This window comes from Syzygium oleosum, unplaced genomic scaffold (genome assembly GCF_021117445.2).
Source record: "Syzygium oleosum isolate NSW1041296 unplaced genomic scaffold, Sole_v2.1 Sole_v2.26, whole genome shotgun sequence".
Classification (NCBI taxonomy): domain Eukaryota; kingdom Viridiplantae; phylum Streptophyta; class Magnoliopsida; order Myrtales; family Myrtaceae; genus Syzygium; species Syzygium oleosum.
Genome location: NW_026607510.1, coordinates 3,096,057 through 3,109,798, shown reverse-complemented (window position 1 = coordinate 3,109,798; position 13,742 = coordinate 3,096,057). Strand labels below are relative to the sequence as shown.

Sequence of the window (13,742 nt, the reverse complement as noted above, 5' to 3'; positions counted from 1 at the left end):
TTTATTTGGAGAAACGATACTTGTTATGAAAATTATCAACATGAAGTCTTAGTTATCATTACCGAATGTAGTTAGGTTCATTACACGTGATATAATATTTATTTGTCTTATCTTTCTTGGTGACACAACATCTAAACAAATTTTTTCCTAATAACTTTTTTTGAAATCCTAGGTAACTTTTTTTGTTGATTTTCAATTCATTGTTATAATTTTATAATAGTCACTTATTCGCAAGATATGTTATAACTGAAGCATATTTTATTGCAAGATTTTCTTCAAGACTTATCGAAATCCATATAATGCTAAAGTTCCTTCAAAACTCATCCACAAACTTATTGTAATCATTAACTCAAAATTTATTCTCATCAATTATAAAGTGATAGAATTATGGTCATTGAGTATATATGATCCACTTAATCAAATATGAATAATTTAAACCTTAAAGTAACGAACCCTTAAGTTTGTTTTACATCCTTGTCGACATTAGAGTTATCTATAATAATAACATTTAACTTTTTTTGGTAGGATTAATAGCATTTAACTTTAAGATCCATTATTAATTATGTATTTAGTCATGTCTCTTTATAGAATATGGAAACGATTGTATAATTTATTGCAAATATATTTCTTCTATAAACGTTATGTAAGTATGGTTCATACATTTTCCAAACTATATATTGACTTTTTACTATTCATCTATGTGTAGAAAAACGTGTACTATATCTAATAATCCTTTAATATCATTTATTTGAGTTGTCATATTATATATAGTTGTCTAATATAATTTATTTTTCAAATATATATACATATTTTGTCCAAAATATATATACATATATAATATTCACCTCTTTCAAAAATATGTAAACTGCAAAATGAGGTGACTTATGCATTTAACCATAAGGGTTATCACTGAATATGTTTTTAGTCATATTTATTCATAAAATATACACAATCATGTGATTTGGCAGTTTAATACACTATAATACCACGTGTTCTTTTATTTTAGTAATAAATATATATTAATATTTTTTTATCTGTAACAGAAGAGCTATAGTTCTATACTAATGAATTTTTATTATTGATCTTCTAATGTCATTTAATTATCCAGAAGAGGGTGTCGTGTTGGATAACTTTTTTTAATGATTCCCCCAAGCGTCGCAGAGACTTTTTAAAGTATTGATGAAATATTTCTGTCAATTTGCTAATGTTCATATTATCAAAAATTGATATCACAAAGCCACATTTACCCCAAACTAATTTTGTGCTGTAAAAATTTTTATATCGATATATTTGTGCTACATTTACGCCAAATTAATTTTTAAGTCACAAAAAAACCTAATTTGGTACAACCTAACAAGTCTATCCTTCATTAGCGTCTGTCCAATATCCTCTTTTGATTGCTAACATAGAAACATACATGGCAAACAACTCGGATGATCAGCATGTGACATGGATCCAACGTGAAAATTCAATATGATTAGGACTCCCAAACGTCATTTTGAAAAAATGAACCGAGATTAGGAAATTTGCTAATTTTTCCCTATGATCACCCTCACCTTTTGAAAATCTGGTAAAACCCCTAATCTTGCCCCACTCTGTCTTAAAATTTTAGTAGATTTGTCATAGATATACCGGTTTGAGATTTTTTTTAAAACAAAAATTAGTTTAGGATAAATGTGGCGCGTGGTATCAATTTGATATTTTTTGTGATATTAGTCCTATTATTAGATATGCACAATCATCGAATATAATTTTCAACCTCATTTTTTATTAGATATTTCAAAATAGAATCTATATATGCATGAATTTGTAAAAGGATATTAGAAGTGTCGTAACTTTTGTATGATACTCACTTTAGTACTAAAACTTTTCTCTCAATCACTTGAGTGCCACTTTGATTAAAAAACGATCACTTTAGTATCATTGGTGATTTGCTTAAGACATTTTTTTAATATAGACCACCCAAGGTGGCTCACCAGCAAAGTGAAGTTGGCATTATTGGACCTAAACGATGTTGTTTGAGCATCTAGTTGCCCCAAATTAATGAATTGGGGAAAATTTCAATGTGAACCCTAACTCTAATATTTCAAATTGGGGCAAATCACTTTCAGAATTTTTGGGGAAATGGATAGATGAATAAGTGGAATAAAAATTGTTTTGCTCTTGTTTCTTCTTTACCTTTTGAGAAAATGACACAAACAGTCCCTGAACTTTGGCCCAATGTGTAATTTGGTCTCTGAACTTTTAATTTGTTCAATGTAGTCTCTGAACTTTAATCCAATGTGCAATGTAGCTCCTGAACTTTTAATGTGTTCAATGTCATCCCTGAACTTTTGGTACATTTCAATTAAGTCCCCGAATTATATGAAAATGTTCAATGTAGTCCTTCCATTAATTCAAGTTCAGAGACTACATTGAACATTTTCATATAGTTCAGAGACTGAATTGAATATATATCAAAATTTTAGAGACCAAATTGAACAAATTAAAAATTTAGGGACCACATTGAACATTAAGCTAAAGTTCATGGACTACATCAAATAAATTAAAAGTTTAAGGATCAAATTACACATTAAGCCAAAATTCATGGACTGTTTGTGCCATTATCCCTTACCTTTTGATTTTACACTTTTATTTCTTAGGAAAACGGGTTTCAATGTTGATGTAACCAAAATCATGTAGAATAAGGACCACACAGCAGTAAAATCACGGCTACCATAAAAACCATCCACTAATTGCAGATTCACGAACTATGCATCACAACTTTAGTGAGAGAGAGAGAATTTGATGGAAATTTTTTTCCTTTTGCACAGAGACAGTGGTTAAGAAACTGATTGGAAAAGAAAAAGAAGAAAAAATTGTATGAAAGTTAAAATTGTTAGCTGAAGATGAACATGAACATGAAAATGAAGAAGATGACGGGATAGGGCAGTTTTCACGGAGGATTTGACCAAGGGATTTGTTCACATTGGACTTAATTTTTTTAAATGCCACGTCAGACTTAAAAATTCAATAAAAAAAATTTATGTCGGAATATATTGTTGGAGACACCGAAGTGTTAGATTTTTCTCAAATGTGGCACTCAAATGATCGCTAAATTTTTTTTGCTATTGAAGTGAGCGCCGTAAAATGACTTAATTTTTTTTAAATGCCACGTCAGACTTAAAAATTCAATAAAAAAAATTATGTCGGAATATATTGTTGGAGATGCTGAAGTGTTCGATTTTTCTCAAATGTGGCACTCAAATGATCACTAAATTTTTTTTGATATTAAAGTGAGCGCCGTATAAAGTATTATAGCACTGGTGATATCTTTTTCCCTGCATAAATAATTATTTTAATAATTTATTGCAAAAATACATGCAATCATAAATGATTTTTTCATCGAATTAATTATATATAGATGTTGCAAAATGGTATATGTATTTTCAAAACAAATATTTATTTATATAAATAGAATATGCTGAAGTACGTTGATTCGAGCACAAATTCAAGCAAGACAGGCTTTTTGCTTCGTGTCTTGTTCACGAATACCCTTGGGAACTGGTTAAACATACTTAATGGAAATGTGTTTGACTCTGTAAACATTGATTATGCAAATGAAAAAGATAATTAGGCATTGAAAATTATAATGCTTTCCTATTTGCTTACTCAACAAATAAGCTGGTGAACTTCTTAACAAAATTCATATAATTCAGTTATAAATGAATTGAAATTAAACGGAAAGGATGTGAAGGGTGATCAAGATTCAAGAATAAAACACACAAGGGTGCTGTCCCGAGTTCACACGAGGCTCACATTTATTAACATATTGTAATATGGAAAGGAACAATTACTGTATTCTAATAAGGAAGTATTAAAATTATGTCAAAGAGTACTTGAGGTTTATGCTAGGTCTACTCAATTTAGATAAAGAGGAAAAAAATGTATAAGTGACAAGCCATATATACTCTAGAACTGAAGATAACAAACATGTGTTGGGCACCATTTAGATTCCAAAAATGCATTCCCTTCTCTGTTACACCAGCCCTTACTAAGTAGCCTCTAGCTTGAGAAGCCAGAGCTTTGGCTCTACCACATGCTTATACCAGCAGACTTCCCTGTTTTTTCGCTCAGTCTAGTTCATAAAAAAAGTCTAATAAAAAGAGGTATAAGTTATTACGATAGGAAATCCTAAGCAAATCAAGCAAGTTCTTGTCACATCTCTTTGATCTCGGTCTGTACAACCTATCTTTATAAAATAAATGAGGACAATGACATTACAAGTGCCACAACTTTCGTATAACGCTCACTTGGTATGTCCAACTCTAACTCTAACTCTATTTTCTCCCTCTCTCAGACTTTTGCGCTGCCTCTTTGTATAGTGTGAGAGGCAGATCGTAGCCGATGACACTTAGTGCATGTTCGAAGTGCCACGTGTCTGCGCGGCACAAATATTTTTAAACAAACCTCTCGACTTGGTACGTATATACGTTTGCATATCAAGGAAATTTCTTAAGCCAGGCCAAGTAGCGCACCCACTTTCCACGTTATTGCACCCCTTTGACGCGGACACCAATTTGCATCGACTCGGCTGAATTGAATTGAATTACATGGCCACCAAAAGCGAGGAAAAGGCCAAAGCCCATCCACGCGTTTCGTGCTCCAATCAATGCTAAATCAAGAAAGTGAGCCAAAATCTTGGTTCTCTTATTCAAGCACAGTCAATTATGGCGGAAGAAATCGCATGAAGAAGTCCGAATGTGAAGAAACAAGGTTGACCCGTTGAAATTTCAAAGTCTTCCTCTCTTCTTACCCCCACTCTTGACGTGACGGCATCGCTATCTTCGCTTCTCGTTTCACTCTGTGTTTGTTCTTGTCAAGAGCCTTTATAAGTGTCTCGAGTCTCTGAATCTCTTCGCTCGTTCTCCTTCAAGAAGTATCACAGTCTCTCTAGACTCGATCATTTCACTCGTTCTTGATTCCTCCGTGCGAAAGCAACGATGGAGAGAGACCAGAACGAGCTGCAATTCCTTGGGTTCCTCGGCGTCTACCGAGAGACCTCCAAGATCATCCTCAAATGGAGGAAGATCTTCGCCCAGATCACGCTCGCACTCATCCTCCCTCTTTGCGTCATCTTCCTCGCCCACTCCTTCAATATTTTCGACCACGAGATCACCCGGAACGACGTCTGGGTGGACGACCCGAAGTACAGGAACCTGTCTCGCAAGCTCAAGAAGGAGTGGGTCGCGTTCTGGCTCGTTAGGCTCGGCTACTTCATCTTGCACTTCATCTTCTCTCTGCACTTCATCTTCATCTTCATCTCGTCTCTGCATTCGACCTCGGCAGTTGTCTCCACAGTGGCCTGCGTTTACGCCGCCAAGCAGGTTACTTTCAAGAAGATCATGAGTGTTGTGCCCAGAGTGTGGAAGAGGCTCATGGTCACTTTTTTCTGGAGCTTCGGAATCTTCTTTGTGTACAATGCTGTGGCTGTTGGGCTCTTGATCGCATGGCTTGTCATCGTGAGGAAGTATTCAGTTGGCCCTGCACTTGGGATTGCCGTGGCGGTCATCCTCTTGATCTTGTACGTCATCGGGTTTGTTTATATCACCATGATTTGGCAACTGGCGAGCGTGATCTCGGTTCTTGAAGATGCGTATGGAAGGAAGGCGATGGTGAAGAGCAAGAGGCTGATAAAGGGCAAGATGGGTCTGTCGATTTGGTGTTTTCTTGGTGTCTTGGTGTGCGCCATGCTGGTTCAGGCATTGTTTGAGTGCTTTGTGGTCTTGAACTTCGTTCCTACAGGAATCAAGATTGGTGTTGGGCTGATCTGCTTGTTGCTGCTGTTGATGGTGGTGCTCTTCGATTTGGTCGCGCAGACAGTGATCTACTTCGTCTGCAAGTCCTACCACCATGAGAACATTGACAACTCCTCCTTGCCTGATCATCTCGAGGTCAATCTTGGAGATTGTCCCACTGAAGGCCAGAAACCTGTCCTGCTTGAGCAACTTCATGCCTGATAGGTTCTTTTACTTTCGTAATGATAAATAGTTTCTGCTTCTGTGATTTTCATTTACCTGTAAGAGACGAGCTATAATTCTTTAGTGATGAAATTGTTTTATTGATTCTCTAACGTTGTCAGTGTTATAATTGTATTATCTATAATGTGATCCCACATTTAGTTTATTATTGCCCACATTAATTAATTTCATCGATGTTTATTGAGAGCATTCAAATACGTGATAACTATGATCGTCCAATATTAAGATAACTATCTTGGGAGAAGTTATCTATAAGGGTATGAATTGGGATATAAATAGATCGTCTAAGCCAAACCCTTTCATAATTTTTAAGATCAATCTTTTATTCATTGATCTTGGAGGTTAGTACAGATTCTTCACATTTCCACAAATGATTCTGATTATGCATGATTTTGTTTATACATGAATAATCGGAATCTTCAATCTTCCGCTATAGTTAAATTTCTAACAATCAGTTTATCATATAAAGGGTCTTGTGTTGCATAACTTTTTCAATGATTCTCTAACATCATGTATTGATGAAATATGCACAATCATGTCGTAGAGACTAGGGCTGTAAACGGTTCGGTTCGGTTTTCTTGAAAAATCGAACCGAACTGAACAGCTAAGGAAGCACTCCTGAACCGAACCGAAACTCGCTCGAACCGAATTGGAACCGAACCGAAAAACTGATTTGGTTCGGTTCGGTTCGAATCAGTTTTCGGTTTCTTCTTCTTCTTCTTTTTTTTTTTTTTGCTTTTTATTCATGGCTCGATTTTCTGTTTTTTCTTCTTTTTTTCTTTTCTTTTTTTCTTTTCTTTTCCTATAAAAATATTTTAGTCATTTATGCTATTCAACTATTTATAATTTCGATTACCTTATAAGTGTGAGTTCTTACGTTAATTACTATTTTAGTCATTTCAGTTTGATACGTCAAATCTTGTCTCTTTTTTTTTATATAAATTGTCATTCAATACCTCAATATGGGCTTGAATATTTTCGTCCCAATTAAAAAGGAATGAAGTCGAAACTTTAAGTTACAATCAATTCACTTTTTGTGAACTCATTCAGCATTTCCTCGTATGCGTATTGACATAATAGAAAGTGTACCATGTTATATAAGGTCAATATAATCCTATAGACAAGTTATTTGTGATATGATCTCACAAATAAAAGGAGAATTGGAGCTAACTGCACGTGGAGCGCTTATACGTAGGTTGTGGTCATTGAATTAATCTACTGATTTGTATTCCTAAAGCGGGCTTTTCAGGAAAGACAATCATTTACACAGTGATGCATCTGCATCATTTTCATCATCATAAAAAGCTCTGCCTTCTTCAAAATATTAGCAACTTTCGCTCAACGTCTAACAGAAAGAAGAAAGCTACAGGAAGTTTTCGCTACACAACCGCAGTGATCTACTCTAATGCTCCTTAAAATCAGCCAAACTGACCAAAAGCATATTGTTTGGGGTCTTTCATAAACTAACAGCGGATAAAAGACAGGTCCTTCTGATATAAGGTACAGGAGTCAAAAAAATTGGTGTTGGAACTAGTCTGCACTCACAGAATGAAAGAAAGAAACAGCTGCTTCTATCTGTGTTCATCAGATATATACAGTGACAGTATACACAAGACTATGTACTCTGCTTCCTCAAAGGGCCCTTGATGTGAATGCAACCCGCCTACATTGCTCCAGGAAGCCCACAAACATCCATTGCCCGGTAAACAACACAGTGCGACATACACTTCACGAAAACTCAGTGATCTCCTGCAATATAAGCATAACTGAGCATTCAGTATATTGGCATACAAGCTAAACCGTATTAACTGCTCTATAATGTTTTCTTAATTTGTCCAAGACAAGCTACATTGGGTGAGTTCATTGGCCTTAATAGATCTTTGCCAAAGCGAGGAATAGGTACAGTGAAGCAAGATGATGCATCAGCATTGAGTAGTATTTGACAGTAACTTGAAGGTCAACATCAATAATTGAACAATACTGAGGTTAAACATGGATAGCAATGCAGGAAAATACATGATAATCATTCAATATATTATATGGGATTGGGGAATGTAACAATAACAGCAGCTGGGCCTTAGCCAATAAGTAGGCTCAGTGACAAGGATCCTCTTTACATGTTACGTAACAAGATATCAACAGAAAAAAATAGGTGAAAGGAATAAGAAAAAAAGAAAACATGATTTGAAGATTCCAATTAACATGTCATCAAGCACCTAAGCCCTCCACAGGTACTCAGCACCACATTAAACACCCCCGCTAACTTATATAGAATCAGATCCTGCAAAAATGGTCAACTGTATCCCCTGCCTGACTATAAAAGGGTTTAGTTCCCAATCTCCCATTACTTCGCAACAGTCCCTTCTCCACAAATCAACAGTATATCCAGGAACAAGTCAAGCACAAGATGCATAATTATCAGATCCCATCTGGAAATCTATCTACATATATACAAGGATAAAAAGAACATCAAGCACTTCTCATTCGTTTAATGAGATTTCCGAATTGCAACAGAATACAGGGCTCGTTCTTCTCCAGTTCTAAGTGATCTCATTTCTCATAGTCAATCTATACGATGGTCATATTCACTAAAAGGCGCTTGATGCAATCTTATATGGAGAAATGAGGGACAAACGTTAGCCCAGTCTCCAAACTAGTTTTGACAATTCACCTCGTGTAAATGGTTAAAATGCCACAACAGTGCCCCAAGGGTAGCTCACTTTAGAATGGATTTCTATGACAAGTAGAACATATGAAATTATACGAATTAAAAAGCATACATTTCACCCATCATGAAATATAACTTTTAGTCTTCTTTTTATATGGATATTTCAAAATACAATCCATACGTACATTTTTTTTTATTAAACTAGGTTCCATTATGAAATATAACTTTTTTCAAAAATAGTATATGCATAAGAATTGGATATGTTGTGTTGTTACCTAACGCGGAAATGCTAATCAGGATCTTGCAATTTAAGGGCGCGTTTGATAAAGTTTCTACTTTTCTATTTTTCTGTTCTTTTGTTCCCAAAACAAAAAAAGAACAAAAATCCATTCCATTTGGTAACGTCAGTTGATTTTTTTATTTTTCGAAATAGAAAAGTGATCAGGAAATAGATTTAGAACAGAAATAAGAAGTAGATAAAAATCTACTTTTTTATTTCTAGAAACAAAAAACAGAAATAGAAACAAGGAAACAAAAAAAGAAACGGAAAGGTAGAGAAACCCTAAAATTTACTTATTGCCTCTTCTTTCCTTTCAAGCCGTGGCTTCAGCTCCTCCTCCATCCTCCGTCGTCTGGAGACCGTCTCAAAGCACCGGCCAGCACCCCCGTCACTCGCAGCGAAGCCCTAGCCAGTCGAAAGCCGCCGGTACGCCTTTCTGTTCTCGTCTTTGTTTGATAGTGTGGCGATTCTATAAGGACGCCGTCGAGCGAGGGCTGCCCTCGCCGATCTGGGCGCGGGCCACCCTCGCCGCAGTCGAGCGAGGGTCGCCCTCGCCGATCCGGGCGCGGGCAACCCTCGCCGCCGTCGACCGAGGGCCATCTTGATGCTGGGTCGACGTCTTTTGTGAGAGATTCGTGGCAATGCCACTTTTCTTGATGCTGGGTGAGGAAACATAGTGATGCTTCTCATTTCCTTCATCTGCTCAATTTATCATCTCTTTTTGCCTTAAGGAAGTGGTCGCGTGCTGATCTGATTCTTATAGGTAGAAATGGAAGGTTCGTCAAAGCGGTCGAGATTTATTGGTTGATGACTGAATCAAGAGGGCCTTCTGGTAGGTTCTTGCTGCTGGGCATGCATTGAAGATGCTGTCAAAAAATGTGCTCGGCGACATTACAGATGTAATCATTGGTATGCCTTGTTCTCGGTGATTCTCGTTCTCTCACGCGTGAACTTACCTTAACTACCGAATTCTTTCGCTTATTATGGATTTCTCCGGACCTCGTCAGATTCGGATCGGGACGTGTGAAAATGGAACTTTCGAAGAACAGCAACTAGAGTAGGAAGATTGCCAGTTATACATCATAAAAAGATTTTCCATCTCCTCGTGCCTTTTGAGTCCTGCAAATATTACTTAGTGAAAAATCCCAAAATCACGTACAATGCTCCGCAGATAGTCTTCTTTTTATGTCTTAGTCTTTATGGATGACTCTTATAATGTTTTGCATATAGCACCAAAACTAGCTGATTTTTTTAGCCTTGTTCATAAAGAAGGAATCGATTTGTCACAAGCTGCTTGCACCTGCATGTAAACGAATGTTTGGAGGGAACATCAGTGTTGTGATTCCCGGATAGTTGTTGTTATCCAATCATGTGGAACAAGGAAATTGTATTGCTATTTCATACTGTTGATAAGATCATATAACCATTACTCGGAAGTTGTTCTGACAGTTGTTCCAGAAGTCAATGTAGCTTGAACCATTTTTATATGTTGCTTTTCAAGGTGTTTCGTTCCCAAATGCATGGCGAGCCACTAAACCAGACGGACAGCGAGCGATGTACCCGGTACCCGACTCATTCAATGTATATGCCAGCTACATAGGCAGCCAAGAGATGGTTCGGGATAGTTACGCTCCTGCGAAGGACTGACTAAGAACTGGAACAACTTGAGCTGAAGGAGAGCAGATCAAGTCATGACCGGATGCCTCGTCCTATTGGATGGTCACTTGTACCCGATAGGCTGTGGAAACAATATTTACCCGGTCGCCATGTCCCTCGAATCAGTCGACCAACCCGTTTCAAGCGAACTGGTTTTGAAGGCGCAAATGGCTAGCTTTTGTTTAGGTTATTTCCACGCATAGTGAGGTCTCTCTTGAGTTTCTTTAAGCAGGCAGAACACTGGTATTTTGTTGGGGATTTGCTGAAACAGGTTGTGCAAATGGCTTGGTATTGCACTATTGGGAGACACTCACTCTGTACAAGTTACGAATTCAAGTTGTGGTGGAGTATTTGGCTCCTCATTTACCAAATTGTAAATTTCTTTTTTGAGATAGTGGATTCAAACTCCTGGCGAGGCTCGGGGAGTGGATGTAGGCACTGAATTTGGGCCGAACCACTATAAGTCGACCAGGCAAATTCTCTTTCCTTGCTCCTTATGCTTGATTTACTTCATTTGTTTATGTACTTTTGCTTAGTCTTGCGAGTCATTTGAATATATCTAGTCTAGTGTTTGTAGTATATCTTGGGAGAAAAGTTCTAGTCTTGCTAGAAGGACAATGCTTACGCTGGCTTACGATATATATAAAGTAGTGTGAGTTAAAAAGGATTAGACAAATCAATAATCAATGCTTATTGATTTTTTTCACTTATGACTTGTACTTATAGTTAAATAAAAGACATAGACTTGAATGAAAAAACTTGGAAATAGAAATTTTTTTGGTTATACAAAACGAATTTCTGTTCTTTTTTTATTTTAGGAATAAAAATTTTGTGCAGTTACTAAACGTATTTTTGTTCTTTTTTTATTTCAGGAATAGAAATTTTGTGCAGTTACCAAACGCATTCATTTGCTTAGAAACTCATCCAGGAAATAGAAATAGAAAAAACTATTTCTAAAAAGAAATTATTTTCAGAAATAGAAACGTTATCAAACGCGCCCTAAGTTAATGCAATAGAACCAGAGAAATAAACGAGTAACAATAAATGACATGAAAAAATTTACATGGTTCAATCCGAATGTCGGTATAGCACATCATTCATCATCGTGTTCTCACTCGTGCAGCCGGAAAAAAAAAAACAAGAACATCATGCGTTCTTTCTCTCCTCTTCGAGTGGCTCTTTGTCTTGAAAAAACACACGCCTCCCTCCTATTTATTTTGTTCTTTGGTATAACACATCATTCGCCATCATGTTCGCGCTCATGCAGTCGAAAAAAAAATAAGAACATCATACATTCTTTCTCTTCTCTTCGAGTGGCTCTTTGTCTTGAAATAACACGTCTCCCTACTTTTTTTGGGGGTTAATACCACCAAAAACTTTAAACTGGTATACCTGTGATAAATTTACCCCTAATTAAAACCCCCGAACTAGTACATATGTGATAAAATTAACCAAAAATTAATTTTTTGACCACCAAAAGTCTCAATCTGGTACACTTGTGATAAATTTACCTTTCACTAAATTATATTAATATCACGAAAAATCATAAATTGGTAAATCTGAAATCCGAAACTAGTACATCCGTTAACTACCAGGTGTCATCCGACTCGGTAACTTGATGGTAAAATTTAACGAAAATTGACAGAGGGTTAAATTATTATAAGGGTGCGCATGAATACCATTCTGTGCCCGGGCGCTATTTCTGAACAGAAATGATTTTTTTTTATTCTGTGTCCGGAAACAATTTCTGAGTATTTAAAGGCGTTTGATAAATGTCCAAAATTTCTATTCCTAGAGTAGAAAAGAACAGAAATGCGTTTGGTAACTACACAAAATTTCTGTTCCCAAATAATATTTTAATAATATTTTGAATTGTTTAAATTTTTTTTTTTTACTTTCTTCTTTGGCCATGGCCGGTCGCCGTCGCCGGCGACCGGCCACGGCCCGAGGCCGCGAGGGCATCACGGACCTCGCCGGCGGCCGGCGGAGGCGAGGGTCGCCCTCGCCGACGAGGGCGAGGCGGACCCTCGCCGTCTCCGGGCGAGGCCGACCTCGCCGTCGCGACGGACGGCGAGGCTCGGCCTCGCTCGATCTGGGCGAGGCCGCCTCGCCCGGCGGCGAGGGTCCGAGCCTCGCCCTCGCCCTCGCCCTCGCCGGCGAGGGCGACCTCGCCTCCGCGGCGGCGGCGAGGGCCATGACGCCCTCGCCGGCCCGGTGTGGCCGTCGCCGGCCGTCCGTCGGCGACCGACGGCCGGCTCAGCCAGGAAGAACAACACACAAAATAAGAAAAGAAAAAAAAAAAAAAAAACTGATTCTCAAAATTGTGCCGAGAAATAAGAAGCAACTTTTTTTTACTTCTTGTTTCTCTTCCAAAACTGTTTCTCGGCACAAATTTTTGCAAAAATGTGCCGAGGAACAAAAAGTTTACCAAACGCATTTCTGTTCCCAAACTATTTCTGGGAACAAAAGAACAGAAATTTTCACTATTTGGCACGTTACCAAACGGGCCCTAAGTGTATCAGATTGAAATTTTTGGTGATATTAATTCTTTTTTGTGTTTGTTCTTAGTGCGGCTACACCCACCATCTGACGGCTATTGTAGGGTTTCTTTTTTTTTTCGCTGAAGAAATCCACACTTTTTACATTTGTGTGCCCTTCTTTCTCCCTTTTTTTATATTTAATTCTAAGGACTCCACAAAAAAAACTTTTGACCCGGGCCCCCACCGAAAATTAAACCAATAGTGTTTTCTGAGCAGACGTCCACTATCTTCTTAGGACTAATAGATAAGAGGATTTGATTGCAATTTTTTTCTTTTTTCACTTTTGTTTTGCTTTTGCTGGTCCCTTTAGAACATAAACGGTGGTTAAAAAAATGATTGGAAAAGAAAAAGAAGAAATATTTGTATGAAAGTTAAAATTGTTAGCTGAAGATAAAGATGAAGATGAACGAAGAGGATGAAGATTAAGACCAAGACCAAGACCAAGACCAAGAAAATGAAGATGAACATGAAGAAGAAGAGGCGATATGGCAGTTTTCACGGAGGATTTGACCACGGGATTTGTCCACATTGGACTTATATTTTTTTGTAAATGCCACATCAGAATTAAAAATTCAATA

At 37.3% G+C, this 13,742-nt stretch overlaps 1 protein-coding gene and 2 long non-coding RNA genes across 3 annotated transcripts; 2 read left to right on the top strand and 1 right to left on the bottom strand.

Moving 5' to 3' along the window:
- Positions 1–4,982: 4,982 nt before the first annotated feature.
- LOC115664869 (uncharacterized) lies at positions 4,983–5,999 on the top strand. Its single transcript, XM_030586752.2, has one exon. It carries the CDS (start codon positions 4,983–4,985, stop codon positions 5,997–5,999), a length of 1,017 nt encoding a protein of 338 aa, XP_030442612.1.
- A 1,449-nt stretch (positions 6,000–7,448) lies between these two features.
- LOC130135011 (uncharacterized) lies at positions 7,449–8,809 on the bottom strand. The gene is made up of 2 exons (XR_008814507.1): positions 8,336–8,809; positions 7,449–8,283 (listed from the first exon to the last, which is right to left on the bottom strand). It is a non-coding gene; the product is annotated as an uncharacterized LOC130135011 (long non-coding RNA).
- A 739-nt stretch (positions 8,810–9,548) lies between these two features.
- LOC130135013 (uncharacterized) lies at positions 9,549–11,115 on the top strand. Its single transcript, XR_008814511.1, has 3 exons — positions 9,549–9,631; positions 9,732–9,877; positions 10,470–11,115. It is a non-coding gene; the product is annotated as an uncharacterized LOC130135013 (long non-coding RNA).
- The last annotated feature ends 2,627 nt before the right edge of the window (positions 11,116–13,742 follow it).

Bases quoted from the DNA above. Each gene is read 5' to 3' on its own strand.
- LOC115664869 (XM_030586752.2), top strand. From the start codon at position 4,983: ATGGAGAGAGACCAGAACGAGCTGCAATTCCTTGGGTTCCTCGGCGTC.